Source organism: Phaseolus vulgaris, chromosome 11, assembly GCF_000499845.2.
Source record: "Phaseolus vulgaris cultivar G19833 chromosome 11, P. vulgaris v2.0, whole genome shotgun sequence".
NCBI lineage: Eukaryota > Viridiplantae > Streptophyta > Magnoliopsida > Fabales > Fabaceae > Phaseolus > Phaseolus vulgaris.
The window spans coordinates 52,564,423-52,583,094 of record NC_023749.2 but is presented as its reverse complement, the minus strand read 5'-3'; the positions used below and the strand labels follow the sequence as shown (position 1 = coordinate 52,583,094).

The window sequence follows — 18,672 nt, the reverse complement described above, 5'->3', positions numbered from 1 at the left end:
TCCTTGGGTATTTTGGTCTGAAATTTTTACCAGACATTCATCACCGTGTCTATTGAGTTTTGGCTGAGATTTGAGCCCCAGATTCGTAATAAATTTTTTATTCATCACTGCGAGGGCTGAAAGGAAGGTTCGTTTGTGTGTGAAACTGTTTGATTTTTTCCTAGGTGAATACTCATTCGTTTGACCTGAAATTTGTCGTGTTTTGTCCCAAATTCATTTGGGATTCTTATGTGGAATTTTAGGAAAAAAATTATTTCGGGAAAAGTTTTCAATTTTTTTTTGCAAACCAAGGCTATCCACTACCATAACTTGTGAAATTCTGCCTTACTTTTTGTAATTATTTTTTGGATTCGTATTGCGCAGAGAAAATTCACACAAGTACTTTCATATGTTGTTTGCACCCAGGTAAGTGTAAGAATGTATGGCTTTTAACTAGAGGGGGGGTGAATGGTTTAATGAGGGTTTTTGCAAACTTTTAAGTCTAGAAAGAATTTCTTTCGAGAAAACTTGATTCAGAATTCAGTTTGCCAAAAACACAAAGTAATTTAGCATAACACCAGAAAAACAATCGGTTGTTTCGAAGAAACAATCGGTTGTTTATACCAGTTCACAAATATAAACTGAATTTAAAGAATTCAAGGGATAGAGAGATTGAACACACATGTTTATACTGGTTCACTTACAACAAAGAGCTACATCTAGTCTTCCCAGAAACCACTGGGGAATCCACTAAACAATCAACCCTAGATTACTTACAACACCACCACATAAGTGACCTTGATCCCCTCAAGACACACACTTCCTTTGGCTCAGCATAAACACCACTAAGAATGCTGATCTTAACAACCTCAAGAACACACAACACTTCTCATCTTTACACACAAAGTTTCTTCAAAGTACAAAAGGATTACACTTGTTACAGAAAAATCTGAAATCAATACAAGATGAAAATCCTATTCCACACTCTCTTGATCCAAGCAATCTCAAAGCAAACTTCAACTCTTCAAAAGAAAAATCAGTGAAAAACTCAAATATGTTTTTCTTTGATTAAATCTCAGTTCTTGTTTGTTACATAAACATAACAAACTATTTATTGCTTTCAAAGACTGGTCAAAGCATTTAAAACTGGAGCGTAATCAGTTATAAAATCATTTAATGCTCAGTCAAAGTACAAAACAGTTTTCTGTTATGGTCCCAAAACAAACAATCGGTTGAATACACGAATCAATCGGTTGTTTGGTTTGACAGCAAGTCAACCATCTAAAATAGTTTTTAACCTTTCTAAAAACACCTAAGTATAAAACAATCGGTTGTTTCGACAAAACAACTGGTTGTTTTTCACTTAGTTTGAAAAACACTTTCAATTAAAAGGTTTAAGAATGCTTAATCTTTGGATTCAATCAAGAGTGGATTTACACAGAAAATCTACCCCAGATCCTATTATAAAACACATATGCAACAGCAAGCACAACCAGCCTTCCATCAAACTTCAAAGGGTTTGGATTCTTCAAAGCTTGAACACACTTGATTCAACAATCTCCCCCTATTTGATGAAGAAAAATCCCTGGTTGCTTGTGTTGGATTTGATTGAATCTGAAGCAGTTCCTGCAAAAATAGCATATATACAATCCAATGCTTCCTACAGCAGCAGGTTAGATTTTCACATGTTGAAAACAATATTCCAGACAAACAAACGGTTGTTTACACGAAACAAACGGTTGTTTACACGACACAATCGGTTGTTTCTATCAGCAGAATCAGAAACAATTTTAATATAAGAGATTTCAGCAGTTTTAAATAATTCCAGAGAAAGATACACAAGAACCAATCAATTTTCCCCTTATTTGTCTTCACAAATTGACTGTAACAGGTATTAAAACAGATTTAGGAAAGATTTTGAAGGTCAAGGATACCTAACTCATTTCGCAAAAAGAAGAACCTCTATTTTGGTAAAGGTTTTGTGAAGATATTTGCTAGCTGCAGTTTTGTCTTGACAAACTTCACTTCATAGTCCCCATTGCTCACATGATCCCTGATGAAATGATGGCATATCTCAATATGCTTAGTTCTTGAGTGCTGAATCTGATTTTTGGTAAGATTGATAGCACTTGTATTGTCACACATCAAAGGGGCCTTGCTGATTTGTAATCCAAAGTCTGCAAGTTGCTGTTTGAGCCATAGAATCTGTGCACAACAACTTCCAGCAGCTATGTACTCAGCCTTAGCAGTAGAGAGAGCCACACATGCTTGCTTCTTGCCATGCCATGAGATGAGGCTTGAACCAAGAAGGTGGCAAGTGCCACTTGTGCTTTTCCTATCTTGCTTGCATCCTGCAAAATCAGAATCTGAATAGCCAATTAAATGAATGAGAGAGTGAGAAGGATACCATAACCCAACAGTTGATGTTCCTTTGAGATATTTCAGAATTCATTTTGTAGTTTTGAAGTGTGACTCCTTCAGATTTGCTTGATATCTTGCACAAAGACATACTGCAAACATAATGTCCGGTCTACTTGCTGTTAGATAGAGCAAAGAGCCAATCAAACCTCTGTATTTAGTTTGATCTACCCCTTTTCCAGCAACATCTGCATCCATGTAGCAGCTTGATGGCATAGGTGTGCTTGCTTCCTTGCAACTCTCCTTTTCAAATTTCTTGAGAATCTCTTTACAATACTTTGATTGGCATAGAAAGATTCCATCCTTTGTTTGCTTAACCTGCAATCCAAGAAAGAAAGACAATTCTCCCATCATAGACATTTCAAACTCACCTTTCATAGCAACCACAAATTCTTCGCACAAACTATCTTGTGTAGCACCAAAGATGATGTCATTAACATAGATTTGCACAAGGATAATTTCAGAATTTGACTTTTAATGAAGAGAGTCTTGTCAATCATTCCTCTTTCATAGCCATGAGACAACAAGAAGTTGCTAAGCCTTTCATACCACTGCCTTGGAGCTTGCTTCAGCCCATACAAAGCCTTTTTTAGCTTGAAGACATGATTGGGATATTGGTGATCTTCAAAGCCCAGTGGTTGATCCACATACACTTCCTCATTGATGTAGCCATTTAAAAAGGCACTTTTGACATTCATTTGAAAGAGTTTAAAACCACTCATACATGCAAAAGCCAGCAGCAACCTCACAACTTCCAATCTTGCAATAGGAGCAAAGGTTTCACCATAATCAATTCCCTCCTCTTGATTGTAGCCTTTGACAACTAACCTTGCTTTGTTCCTTGTGATCACACCATCCCACTACACCATTTTTTACCTTAGACAACACCTAAAAAGCGTTGCCTAAAGTAGGAAAAGCGTTGTCTTAACTTTAGGCAACGCTTTGACAACGCTTTTCCAATCGTGGAATATGCAGCCGTGGGCTTAGGTTTAGGCAACACTTTTTTGCAGCCGTTGCCTTATATTGGTAGAATAGGCAACGTTTTTTGGGATAACTTTTAGGCAACGTTTTTTCTCATAATGTTTAGGCAACACATTTTCAATGTTGCCTATTGTTTAGGCAACGTTTTGTAAAATGTTGTCATTCGTAAAGACAACACTTATTTAAATGTACTATATGTTTTTTGGAGAGAATATTTAGGCAACGTTTTTCTTGATAATGTTTAGACAACACTTTTTTAAATGTTGCAATTTTGTTTAAACAATATTTATTTGAATGAATATTTATTTGAATGGAACAATTGCGTTTAAATAATTATGGTAAAATTATTTAAAATATTTCTGAATAAACTGTGAATGCATTAAGTCACTAATGTATTTATTATTTTAAAGTAAAAATATAATAAGTCAAACTATTTATTTAATTTTTACAAAATAAATTAATTAATCTATTGAAGACAATTGATAACAAATAAAATTTATAATATTTAGAAATATGATTAAATATGCAACTAACATATAATGTATATCTGAAAACATAATTAAATAGATGAAAACATTAAAAAATATGATTTAACGTCGTCTAGTACACTTTTAAAATTAAAAGAAATTACAACTTATATCAAACAAAAGTGTTTGATTTATTTCTACATTTTGTGAATTCTCTTCTCCGTATGATCTTCAACTTCATCCTGAATAAAGAAACAAGAAAAAAATATCAAGTAGACAAAAAAACAAAATAATCACTACATTAAACTTATTAAACTACTGACCAAAGGCCTTTTTCTAAAATATGCCCAAGAAATTACAAGAAGCATTTGCTTTAAATTAAAAATAACTCAGTGGTCAAAGGAAGTGAAACAATGAAGAAGGGAATAAAAAAATGTAAAAAAAAATAGTACAAGTGGAAATCCACTATTGAATTGGTGTGACTACTGCTTATGCTCCATCTTTGCTTTAATTAAGAAAAAATAATCATCTTATATCTCCAATGTACACAATCATACTAAAATAAAAGTTAAAATAAAAAATGGTTTTCCATGCCAAAGATACGAATCAAAAGAAAAAAATGAAAAGAAAAAAAAGAGTAGAACACAGAAAAAGGTAACCCAAATATATATTCTAACTTTAATTATGATCAGCAGTTTCTTGTTTTCTACAAACAATATTATATTTGTCTACAAATGCCTATTATTAATTATAAATATGGTTCAGAAAACTATCCTCCAATTTAGTGGATGTAATAATTAGTTAAAAACCCCAGTTAAGTTTCAAGTTTATTGAGTTTGTTTACAGACAGTAACACGTTATTGGCTTCAGTGTGTTTTCTATATTTGAAAGTTGACGTTTTTCAATTTAGTCCCTAGTTAAATTTAATTAATGATTAGTCCTAAATTTAACAAAAAAGAGTGTGTCTTTAATTCCTCACTTGAGACAAAAAGGCATGTGGTTTTATAATTTTCAACGACTAAAAATGAATAAAAATCAAAAGGTATTAATTTAAAATATTGTCATGTTTACAGATAAAAATATATTAGGGGACACGAACAAATTAAGGGAAACTTACAAGACTAGGTAGGGTTATAAATTTTAACTGAAACACAACTAAAACAAGTGTTCCAGGTTGCTAAATGTTTCACTTTGTTGTATCCATTACCTTGCCCTCTGTAATAACTCCCAATGTAATGGTCCAGTTATCATGTTAAATGCCTTGGGATAGCAGAGTAAGTGAGCACCTGAAGTCAAAAGCTAACTGATACTGTAAGTTTGCCAAATCTTAGAACAAGAAAATAATAACAATAGTTTTGTTCATCTGTTATCAAATCAACACAACTTGACAATTAATCTCAATTGATCCTTGAAAGTGTATAAAAAAAAAGGAAAAATTGACAGATAACATAATAAAGGGAATGAAATTCCATACCAAGAACTATGGATTTGAAATTTCTTTTAGTATATCCTTGAAATAAGAAATACACCTGTAGTGTTGCCTAATGCATGTGAACCAATCTCTCCTATCCATCCCCAAAAATATCAAAATTGGTACTATATGATGCTAATAGCATGACACTTAGGAGGCATAGATAAAAACAATTTGGAGAAATCAAATCATAGGCAACCAATCAAAACTAGAGAGAGATTAATTGTTTCCAAATATATTAAATACGGAAAAGACAAACCTCTAGCAGCATATACCATTGCTAGTTCTGGAAACCGAATGTCATAACAGATGCCTATGCCAATGCGTCCAACCTCTACATGAATAAACTCACATAAATTTGTTTACTCAAACACAGAACTTTTTACTGCAAGAAAAAATATTAAATCACTCCTTGACATGATAGTCAAAATACGCGTTCTGTTCTATAAATAAGGATTGGATGGGAAGACTTTATAGGGTGCTTTCTTCTATCTTCAGTATCATTAGGCTAAAACTACACCACAAACATAACTAGTTAAAAGCACACCTACACATTATCCTCTCCTTCTGAAATAACCTCCAGAATTCTATATAACTGTTTCGTCTTTCACATCTACACATATACTCACATTCGAGAAACCAGAAATACGTAAAAACATTTAGTCTGAACAAGTGATATAATTCACAAAAATTCCTCCATAGAGACATACAATGGTTGATTGTGCATAAGATATGGTAGAGTAGCATGTAATTTATAAAATGACGCAATATGAAACATTTTCAAACTACTTTAAAATGTAATTTCATTGTATACCAAAATATTTCAAATGTGCAAGTTGTATTTTCCATGGTATACCAAAATAGTAGAAGTTGTAATCATTACAACTAATTAGAGTTAGGAAATCTCTCAAAATTACAGATATTTTCTTGTTATTAACATGCACACACTTTGAAATATTTGATGCACTTCCATCTGGTAATTTGGCAGCCTTAAAAACACCACAAAAGATAGATTTCTCATTAGCATTCATTGAAAAACAGGCTGCTGAAAATTGTACTCGGCCTTTATCAATCTCCCTTGGATGAAGATCCTTTCTTATTCCCATATTTTGCAAATCATAACGAGCATTAACATGATCTTTTGTCTTCCCTTGAATATCCAAAAGAGTGCCCAAAATACTATCACATATGTTTTTCTCAATATGCATGACGTCCAAATTGTGACGTAATTTATTTGTTGCCCAATAAGGCAACTCAAAAAAGATTGATCTCTTTTTCCATGGACCATCTATTGTCTTTTTTGCATTCTTTCCGAATTCATTGATGAAATCTTTTAACATTTCTACGATTTCTGGCCCTTCTAACATGTGTGGTGTAGATCCAAATTCTTTTTTTCCATTAAAAGACTTCTTATTAGATCTCCAAGGATGGCTCATTGGTAAAAAGACACGATGGTTCATATAGCACATTTTATGGCTATGTTTCAAGTAGGATGATTTAGTGTCATAATTACAATATGCACAAGCTAATCTTCCTTTGGTGCTCCAACCTGACAACATCGCATACCCAGGGTAGTCACTGATAGTCCATAGAAGAGCGGCACGCAATAAAAATGTTTCATTTTCTGAAGCATCATATGTTTCTACTCCAAACTCCCATAAATCTTTTAACTCCTGAATCAACGGTTGAAGGTACACATCAATATCATTTCCTGGTGATTGTGGTCCCGGAATCAACAATGATAACATTGTATATTCAGGTTTCATGCACAACCAAGGTGGAAAGTTGTACACCACCATCATCACAGGCCACGTGCTATGTGATATGCTCATGGTCCTAAATGGATTAAAGCCATCACTAGCCAGACCAAGTCTTACATTGCGCGAATCAGTAGAAAAATCTTCATGAAGACTATCAAAGTTCTTCCAAGCTTCACCATCAGCGGGGTGTCTCATTTTCCCATCCTTCGATCGTTCTTCTTCATGCCATCTCATGGACTCAGCAGTCTTTGAACACATAAATAGTCTTTGAAGTCTAGGAATCAATGGAAAGTGTCGCAATACTTTGGCAGGAACTTTATGCTCATATTTTGGTTGTTCAACCTCAGAATTGGCATTTGGAAATTCCTTCCATCGTGAAGATTTACATATACTGCAAACATCTAGACCCTCATTCTCTTGCCAAAATAACATACAATCTTTCGGACACGCATGAATCTTTTTATAATCAAGGCCTAGATCACCAATCATAGTCTTTGTTTTGTTAAAAGAATCAGGAATATTCAAACTAGGCATAACCTCTTTTAGTAATTGTAGGAGATCAGTGAATGAAGAATTGCTCCAACCATGAAGACATTTCAATAAATACAGTCGAATGATGAAAGATAAAGTGGAGAAGTTTTTACTCCCAGGGTAGAGTTCTTGATTTGCATCATTAATCAAATGGTAGAACTTTCTAGCTTCATCATTAGGACCCTCTTTGCCTCCTTTTGCTTCTACCACATTTCTATGTGTGTTATACAATAAGCCATAAATATCATCTTGTGAATCTTCATTATCTATCATGTCATCATCACTTTTTGTAGTCGAAGATATTTCTTCTCCATGGTGAATCCAAACCTTATATCCTTTTAGAAAGCCCGTGGCTATTAAATGATCATAAACCACATGTCTTCTTGCCCAAACACAGTTTCTACAATCAGCGCATGGACATAAAATCTCACGTCCTTGAGGTCTTCCTCTAGTGTAAGCAAAATCTAAAAATGACTCAAGACCATCTATATATTCTCTGCTAAACCTTGGAAATTTTGCCCACTCTTTCTCCATCACCTTTAATGTAAAATATAAACAAATTATATGCAAGGAATTCTTCTAATTAGTTGCCTAAGAATTAACTATTAATAATGTACACAAATTATATGCAAGAAATATTGTATAAATTGGGATTGTAATTACAAAATATGCAGCTGACACATAGGACACATAGGAGATAAATCTGCAATTTAAAATTATAATTCTTAATTCTCTTATATAAAACCTATTTTAATACTTTATATATATATATATATGTCTATTTCGTAACGTAAAAGTGATTTCCAATCATCTCATATTTTGAATCCTAATTAAAATGATACTTACTAAAAAATATTAAAATACAATAACTTAAACTTAAATATTGTTAAGTCCAACCAGACACTTTGAGCTAGAATATTGATAACAATAGACTATTCAACTATTTAAATGAGCCAAAGACAAAATATATACAAGTCAATCACATTTTCTTACTGAAACTTCCAACTTCAAGAATATGGACAAAGGACCTATTGTGCAAATTGTCACAACTATTTGCTATCAATAAAGTCCTATTAAAAAAGGAAACAAGGAAATAGTAACAATCAAGTAATTTACCTTGTAAGTGTCACTTTTTTCCAAAAATTCTTATATCATTCACCTATGAAATAAGGTTTGAAACTTCGGTGCTATCAAATAAATCTTCATACAACTTCAGTTCATCAGCCAAATTCACCTAAAAGGGAAGAAATAAAAAGGGATATTAAATATAGAAAATAAAATCCATCAGAATAAAAAGGGCATATTAAATATAGAAAATAAAAGATAAACCTGGAGGGTATTCTTCTTCCCTCTATCTTCCTTTTATAAAGGGAAGTGGTCCAGCCTTTCACACGTGTAAACTATAAATAAAATTTATTTTTATTAAAATAACATTAAAATAAATTTTATCCTTTTAGGAGTAGTACAATATTTTAGTACGTAGTTTATGGGATTAAAAATATACATATATATAATTATTGAAGTAAAAATTAAAAGTAATCTTACTAGACTTAAAAATTATAATCTATTGAAGTAAAAATAAAATAACAATAGCTACGATTGTTGAAGATAAGAGTAGACTTACTAAACTTAAAAATTATAATCTATAAAAAATAAAATGGGATGAATAGGAATTTATTAGACAGAATATATGGAACAACAATCACATAATAAACAATAAATTATTAATGGGATGGGAGAGATTATAGAAGAGTATAAGATATTATATGCAAAATGAAAGGCTGAAATTAGCATAGTAGAATGTGAATTGAGCTAGTTACATTAGTCTTTGATTTGGAGATTATGATGGGTGTTCAAAAATTTGATTCCAAATTAATGCCTTCCTAATGCTCATCAATCAATATAAAAAACTATTATTAGACTAATATATGCAAGAATCTTTCATTTATGTTGGAACTAATATATGTGTTGTCATTTACGTTGATAATTCCAATAATTAGATACAATAAATTCTCCTAATCAAAATTATAAAAAAAAAACTATCATAATACTTAATTATGGTTCTTAATTCTCTTATAAAAAACTATTATAATACTTAATATATATGTCTACTTGTTAAGGAATTCAAAATTCAAAATTATTGGGTATCTGAGTTTTCACATTACAATATGATAACATTCAACAGACAAAAGTGCTAGGAATAGATGGATTTTTCATAAGCTGCAAAATGACTACTACCTTATTTATGGGCATGCTCATACAGTGCTCTTGTTTTTTCATTCTCTCTCATTTTTAATAACAAGAAAGTTGATACAGTTTCTCTGCTACTAAGAAATTACAACTTAGCTACAACACTGTATGATTATCAATTTTAGTGATCTTATTGTCTCTTTGCCTTTAAAAAACACAATACTTGATGCACATCATCCATAATTGTTTTGGTATGAAAAGCAGATACAATAGTAAGTATAGATTAATCTTTAAACAATTGATTGGGAAAAAAGGAAATTTCTACTAAGTCCACAGAATATAATGGGCATGTAAATTTTCCTCTTATGCATTTCTACTAAGTTTATACCTTTGCAGCACCAATTGCAAAATAACAAATACCAACCAACTGATTAAATTCTGATAAATTTGAATATTCACAATTGATTAGCTTATACTATTCACCTTGATTGAATGTGTTCAATTGAGGTCCAATTAACAAGTCCAAGCTACAATTATAATTAAAAAGAAATACACTCGAAAAAGTAAATAAATCCTAAAATCTGAGTCCATGAAATACTAAAGAAAGAAAACAAAGAATTATTTTGAGTGCAGAGGTTATTGTTTCTCATCATGTTTCTTGTAATTTTCCTAAAATCCATCTTGTTCCTTTTCTTGTTGATTTATGCACTAATCAAGTTGACTAGTCTCCATTTTAAAAACAGAGAAGCTGAGCTACTAGTTGGACTTTAACCAAACTGAATGATGTTACTGGGAAACTATTCTGCAATATTATAAGCCACTTAGGTTGTCTGTGTCCTTTTAGTTTGATACAAATGCTTTAGTAAGTCATAAACTAAAAGTTCTTTTCCTTAACTATAGTCCAAGAATCCTTCACTTAACTGTAACAATATAGGAATTTATGGAATTTTGAAACAAGGATTTTATTAGTCAAATTGTGAAATTGCCAAACTAAAGATTCAAGAAATGGTAAAAGAAGAAAGCAATGTGCTGAACCTAAAATTAAAACTAGGAAATCCAACAGAGAACCTAAAATGCAGAAAATGCAGAAAATTCAACAGAGAACCTAAATGCAGGAAATCCACCAGAGAACCTAAAAGCCAGGAAATCCAACAGAGAACCAACAATACAGAAAATATCCAACAGATAACCTAAAATGCAGGAAATCCAACAGAGAACCTAAAATGCAAGAAATTCAACAGAGAAGCAAAACAGAGCACAATGAAGAACGAACAGATGCGAAAATGGAAGGAAGAAAACTTAAACCTGTCTCTTCACATCATTTTGCCTCCGACAACGTCATTGTGGTTGAATTTGAAGAACGAACAGCTTACATTACTACTCGCACAATGCCACTCCTGCTTCGTAGCGAACAGCTTAGGGTTTCTGTTGGCACAAGGTTTCGGCTTCGACTTAGAGTCTTCGTTCGTGATGGCACAAGGTTCACTCACTCAATGCCAGCTCAATGACGACCACTCAATGCCAACTCAATAACAAGGTAAGTTCGTGACGAAGCTGAATCTTAATTATCACAATTTAAAAACTTAATTATCACAATTTAAAAACTTAATTAATCACAATTTAAAAACTTAATTATCACAATTTAAAAACTTAATTAATCACAATTTAATCATTACAATTTAAAAACTTAATTATCACAATTTAAAAACTAAGCCTATATGTTATTTAATTACTTTAAAAATGTTATCTAAAATATTAGTTAAACACCACATTTTAAAAAATGTTGCCTAAAATACTATTTAACATGTCTACAATTTTAAAAGCATTCTTTGAAGTACTCACAATCTGGTCCACATTTTATAAAATGTTGCTTAAAATAAATAGGCAACACTTTTTCTAAATACTTTGAGATAAAGGTAAATAAATCTTACTAAGTGGGCAACAATAAAAAAGTGTTGCTTATACTCACTTTAGGCAACACTTTTCTACCCGTTGATATGTCAGCGTTGCCTAAAGTAAAAAATGGTGTAGTGTCCTCATCCAGTTTGTTTTTGAACACCCACTTCAAACCAATGATGTTCATCTCAGCTGTTTTAGGGACAAGAAACCATACCTCATTCCTTGCAAACTGATTCAGCTCTTCATGCATAGCTTCAACCCACTTTTCATCCTTTATAGCTTCATCAATTGACTTTGGTTCAATTTGAGAGACAAAAGCAGTGTGCCTGCAGAAGTTTGAGATGGAGCTACGTGTTGAGACACCTTCCTTTATCTGCCCAATGATGTTCTCCACTGACAGATCTCTAGGAATCCTCCATTCTTTGGGCAACTCACTCTGCTGCAGAATTTCAATCGGTTGTTTTGAGGAATCAACCGGTTGTTTCGAGGAATCAACCGGTTGTTTTTCTGCACAAATGTCCAGCTTCTCCAAACTGATGTTCTGCTCATCCTCTTCAGCATTGTTCTTCGAGATTTGAATGCTTTTGTGATCCACTTCATCGAAGACAACATGAACAAACTCTTCTACAGTCATTAGCCTCTTGTTGTAGATTTTGTATGCATGACTAGTTAGAGAATAACCTATGAAGATACCATGATTAGCTTTTTCATCAAACTTCCCTAGGTTTTCCTTTCCATTGTTGAGAACAAAACAACTGCAATCGAAAACTCTGAGGTGATTGATGTTTGGCTTCCTTCCATTGAAGTGTTCATAAGGAGTATTCTTCAGAATTGGCCTAATTAGCACTCTATTCATCACATAACAAGAGGTGCTAACTGCATCAGCCCAAAAATACTTAGGAAGAGAAGATTCACTTAGCATTGTTCTAGCTAGTTCTTTAAGGGACTTGTTCTTCCTTTCCACCACACCATTCTGTTGTGGAGTTCTTGGAGCTAAAAAATTATGCAGAATTCCCATCTTTTCATAGAACTTGCTGAACTTTTCATTTTGGAATTCACCTCCATGATCACTTCTTATTGAGCCTATGTTGTTGTTCTTTGTATTTTGCAATCTTCTAGCAAGCTTCTTGAATGCAGAGAAGGCATCACTTTTTGATTCCAAGAAGAGAGTCCAAGTGGACTTAGAAAAATCACCCACAATAACAAGAGCCTAATAGTTTCCACTAAGGCTCATGGTTCTTGAAGGTCCAAAAAGATCCATGTGAAGTAGCTCAAGAGGTTTTAAAGAAGAAACAACATTTTTTATTTTAAAAGAGTTTTTCACTTGTTTCCCCTTTTGGCAAGCTTCACAAATATGGTCCTTCTCAAACTTGAGCTTTGGCACCCCAATCACAAGATCTTTAGAAATCAACTTGTTCAAGTGATTCATGTGAATGTGAGCAATTCTTCTATGCCAAAGCCAAGACTCATCATGCTTGGATAGAAGACAACCAATTGAACAAGTTGAAGAGATATCTAGAAGATAAACATTATTGCTTCTCTTACCAATCAACATTACCTCTTTTGTGTTGGGAAGACAAATTTCACAAGAGTTTGTTTTGAAGATAACCTGATATCCTTTGTCACACAATTGACTAATGCTTAGCAGATTGTGCTTTAATCCTTCTACATAGAGAACACCATTAATGACCAAGATATCTTTGTCTCCTATGGATCCTCTCCCAAGAATCCTCCCCTTGTTGTTGTCCCCATAGGTAACGTGCCCTTCTTGCTTAAAGGAGATGCTTAGAAACTTTGATTTGTCGCCAGTCATGTGCTTGGAGCACCCACTGTCTAGGTACCATTATTGCATGCTCTCCTCTAAGGTTTCCTACAAAGAAGATTTTCAAGTACAAAGATTTGGTCCCCTTATGAATGTGGGTCCATTTGGTTTACATTTATCATTTGAACCTTTACTACACTTGGGAATCCACTTCATAAAGCCCCTAGGAACAACATAATTTCTGATTTTACAGAATCTAACAGAATGGCCTCTTTTCATGCAGTAGAAGCATGTAACAAGCGGTTGTTTCGACAGATCAATCGGTTGTTTTTCTGGCAGTTTCGAAAATGATTTTGAAAATCTATCTTGCTTGTTCTGTGGGTTAAAACCCAATCTAGCTTTTCCAAAAACACAGTTTTGAGATGCCAAGACATTCTCAAAGTTGGATTGACCTTTAGAAAGCTTATCCACAGTTTTAACAAGATAATGAACTTTCTTTTCAAGATTTTCGCAATTTTCACAAATAAGAGTATCACACTTGCAAGAGGAGTTTTTGTAAACTATTTCATGGTTTTCAAAATCTGTTTTTGGATTTTCCAATTCCTCTTCCAGTGTTTTGACTCTGTTTTCAAGCCAGCTATTCATTCCCTTTAACCGGTTGTTCAAGAGGGCCAACCGGTTAGCTTCTTCATGTGTTTCTTGAAAAGCTTGAAGCAATTGACTGTAATTTACAGAGTTTGAGGAGTTAGAAGAACTTACACTACTTGAGTCATCTTCCTTTTTGGCCATGAAGCAGAGGTTGAGGCTTTTTCTGTTTTGCCTCCTTTTCCTTCGTGCTTGACTTCTTGACCTTACTTCCTTTGATTCATTGATGTTCCCATGAGTAGCTTTGAGTGTGTCCCACATCTCTTTAGCAGATTTGCATTTTGATATCCTGAAAAACTCATTAGTATCTAGTGCAGAAGCTATTATGTTTTAAGCAGTACAATCAAGCTTGGCCATCTTACATTCTTCATTGGTCCATTGGGACCAAGGTTTTGCAATAAAAGATCCATTCTTTTTAAGCTTTGGAATGAAAGGGTCATTTTCGATTGAATCCCAAATTCCTTGATCAATGGATTCAACAAAGATTTTCATTCTAGCCTCCCAATACTTATAATTCAAACCACAGAATAAAGGTGGTTTGTGGATTGAAGCACCTTCCTCAAAAGATAGTTTTCCAGACATAGAAAAGGATTTTCGGATAAAACTTGATTATCTTTCAAGTACCAAGCTCTTGATGCCAATTGTAAGAATGTATGGCTTTAAACTAGGGGGGTGAATGGTTTAAAGAGGGTTTTCGCAAACTTTTAAGTCTGGAATGAATTTCTTTCGAGAAAACTTGATTCAAAATTCAGTTTGCCAAAAACACAAAGCAATTTACACAACACCAGAAAAACAATCGGTTGTTTCAAAGAAACAATCGGTTGTTTAAACCAGTTCACAAATATAAACTAAATTTAAAGAGTTCAACGGATAGAGAGATTGAACACACAGGTTTATACTGGTTCACTCTTAACCAAGAGCTACATCCAGTCTTCCCAGAAACCACTAGGGAATCCACTAAGCAATCAACCCTAGATTACTTACAACACCACCACAAAAGTGACATTGATCCCCTCAAGACACACACTTCCTTTGGCTCAGCACAAACACCACTAAGAATGCTGATCTTGACAACCTCAAGAACACACAGCACTTCTCAGCTTTACACACAGAGTTTCTTCAATGTACAAAAGGATTACACTTGTTACAGAAAAATCTGAAATCAATACAAGATGAAAATCCTATTCCACACTCTCTTGATCCAAACAATCTCAAAGCAAACTTCAACTCTTCAAAAGCAAAATCAGTGAAAAACTCAAATATGTTTTTCTTTGATTAAATCTCAGTTCTTGTTTGTTACATAAACATAACAAACTATTTATTGCTTTCAAAGACTAGTCAAAGCATTTAAAACTGGAGCGTAATCAGTTATAAAATCATTTAATGCTCAGTCAAAGTACAAAACAGTTTTCTGTTATGGTCCCAAAACAAACAATCGGTTGAATACACGAATCAATCGGTTGTTTTGGTTTGACAACAAGTCAACCATGAAAAACAGTTTTCAACCTTTCTAAAAACTGTTGTTTCGACAAAACAACAGGTTGTTTTTCACTTAGTTTGAAAAACACTTTCAATTAAAAGGTTTAAGAATGCTTAATCTTTGGTTTCAATCAAGAGTGGATTTACATAGAAAATCTACCCCAGATCCCATTCTAAAACACCTCTGCAACAACAAGCACAACCAGCCTTCCATCAAACTTCAAAGGGTTTAGATTCTTCAAAGCTTGAACACACTTGATTCAACAGTAAGGAGGCACGTCCATAAACAAATCACAAAAAGAAGATACAGGGTAGAAAAGCCAGGACGTTTTGTTTTCGGAAAACCAATTTTGTTCATTCTCGGTCTCAGACTTACTTTGCCTTACTCCTAGGGTATTTTTGTGTGACATTTTTACCAGACATTTGTCACTGTGTCTATTGAGTTGTGGATAAGATTTGAGCCCAAGATTCGTTCCAGAAAATTCGTAATAAATTTTTTATTCATCATTGGCAGGACCGAAAGGAAGGTTCCTTTGTGTGTGAAACTGTTTGATTTATTTCCTAGGCGAATGCTCATCTGTTTGACCTGAACTTTGTCGAGTTTTGTCCCAAATCCAGTCGAAATACATACATTGAATTTTAGGAAAAAACAATTTTGGGAGAATTTTCCAGAAATTTTGTGCAAACCAAGGCAATCCTCTACCAAAACTTGTGAAATTCCGCCGTACTTTTTGCAATTTTTTCTAGGTCCGTATTGCGCTAAATAATTCAAACAAGTACTTTCATATGTTGTTTGCACCCAGGTAAGGAGGCACTTCCATACACAAATCACAAAAAGAAGATATGAGGTAGAACAACCAGGACGTTTTGTTTTCGGAAAACCAGTTTTGTTCACTCTCTGTCTAGGACTTACTACGCTTTACTCCATAGGTATTTTGGTTTGAAATTTGTACCAGACATTTGTCACTGTGTTTATTGAGTTTTGGCTAAGATTTGAGCCCCATATTCGTCCCAAAAGATTCGTAATAAGTTTTTTATTCATCACTGACAGGGTTGAAAGGAAGGTTCATTTGTGTGTGAAATTGTTTGATTTCTTTCATAGGTGAATACTCATTCGATTGACCTAAAATTTGTCGCGTTTTGTGCCAAATTCAGTCGATATTCTTATATGGGATTTTAGGAAAAAACTATTGTTGAACCTTGTGATGGTCAATGTTTTGAAGAATCCAAATCCTTTGAAGGATGTTGAAGCCTCTGCTTTGCTTGATGTTGTTGTGCTTGTTTAAGCTTTGTTCTGGGGTAGTTTATATGTTGTAATCCACCCTTGTATTAAATCTCAAGCAATTAGCATCTCAATCTTTATAAAAGTAAAATGTTTTTCAAACTAAGTTGAAACAACCGATTGTTTATACTTAGGTGTTTTGAGAAAGATTGAAAACTGTTTTCAAATAGTTGAAACTGTTAAGTACCAAAACAACCGATTGATTCGAGGAAACAACCGATTGTTTGTTTTGGGACCATAACAGAAAAACTGTTTTCTTTGACTGAGCTTTAAATTCTTAAACTGCATACGCTCCAGTCATTAAATGCTTTGACTAATCTTGTAATGCAATTTAAGAGTTTGTTAAGATTTGATAACAAACTATATCTTTGAATATATTCAGAAAAACAAAATTAAGAATTAAGAATCTTTTGACAAAGTTTTTCTAAGAGAGTTTTTCAAAGTGCTGAGATTGCTAAGTTTGTGTGATTGATCAAGGTGTTGGAATAGGATTCTACTTGTATTGATTTCAGATATTCATCTGTAACAAGTGTAATCTTTGTAATCTGTTGAACAATTCGTTTTCTGTGTTTGCTGAGATTGGTTGTGTGTTCTTGAGGTGTTCAAGATCAGCAATCTCAGTGTTGGCCAAGGAGAGTGTGTTTCTTGAGGTGTTCAAGGTCATTCTCTTGGTTGTGGTGTAAGTGATCAAGTGGTGATTGCTTAGTGGATATCCTCAGGGTTTCTGAGAAGACTGGATGTAGCTCTAGTTTGGAGTGAACCAGTATAAACAACTGTGTACAATCTCTCTATCTCTAACTCTTTAAATTCAGTTTTGATATTTTGAAACTGGTATAAACAACCAATTGTTTCGCTAAAACAACCAATTGTTTTTCTAGCTTTGTGCTTTTGCTGTTTTGATTTGAAAAACTGAATCCTTAATCAAGGTTCTTTTGAAGAGTTTTCATTCTAAGCTTAAAAATTTACTAAAATATTTCAAAAACAATTCACCCCCCCTCTTGTTTAAGACCATATATTCTAACAACTATTTCAGAAGAGTTTTTCAGAAAGTTTGTGCAAACCAAGACTATCCATTACCAAAACTTGTGAAATTCTGCCTTACTTTTTGTAATTTTTTTTCAGGATTCGTTTTGCGCTGAGAAAATTTACGCAGGTACTTTCATATGTTGTTTGCACCCAGGTAAGGAGGCACGTCCATAAACGAATAAGAAAAAGAAGATACGGGGAAGAAAAGCCAGAACATTTTGTTTTCGGAAAAACCATTTTTGTTCACTCTCGGTGTGAGACTTACTACACCTTACTCCTTAATGGTTTTAGTCTGAAATTTTCACCAGACATTCGTCAATGTGTCTATTGAGTTTTGGCTGAGATTTAAGCCCCAGATTCATCCCACAAGATTGGGAATAAATTTTTTATTGATCACTGCAATGGCTGAAAGGAAGGTTCGTTTGTGTGTGAATCTGTTTGATTTTTTTTCGTGGGTGAATACTAATCTGGTTGACTTGAAATTTGTCGCGCTTTGTCCCAAATTCAGTAGAGATTCTTTCGTGGAACTTAAGGAAAAAAGTACTTTGGGTGAATTTTTCATAAATTTTTGCGTAAACCAAGACTATTCTCTATCAAAACTTATGGAATTTGGCCCTACTTTTTGCAATTTTTACTCTGCGTCCATATTGCGCAGAAAAAATTACCACAAGTAGTTTCATATCTTGTTTGCACCCAGGTAAGGAGGCACTTCCATAAAAAAATCACAAAAAGAAGATACACGGAAGAAAAGCCAGGACGTTTTGTTTTCGGAAAGCCAGTTT

At 33.5% G+C, this 18,672-nt stretch overlaps 1 protein-coding gene and 1 long non-coding RNA gene across 2 annotated transcripts; both read right to left on the bottom strand.

Moving 5' to 3' along the window:
- Positions 1-1,941: 1,941 nt before the first annotated feature.
- LOC137810020 (uncharacterized) lies at positions 1,942-8,141 on the bottom strand. The gene is made up of 4 exons (XM_068611129.1): positions 6,173-8,141; positions 5,592-5,650; positions 2,947-3,257; positions 1,942-2,032 (listed from the first exon to the last, which is right to left on the bottom strand). Exons 1-4 carry the CDS (start codon positions 8,139-8,141, stop codon positions 1,942-1,944), a joined length of 2,430 nt encoding a protein of 809 aa, XP_068467230.1.
- A 365-nt stretch (positions 8,142-8,506) lies between these two features.
- On the bottom strand, positions 8,507-11,317 carry LOC137824822 (uncharacterized). The gene is made up of 3 exons (XR_011083276.1): positions 11,103-11,317; positions 8,937-9,007; positions 8,507-8,841 (listed from the first exon to the last, which is right to left on the bottom strand). It is a non-coding gene; the product is annotated as an uncharacterized lncRNA (long non-coding RNA).
- Between the last annotated feature and the right edge of the window lie 7,355 nt (positions 11,318-18,672).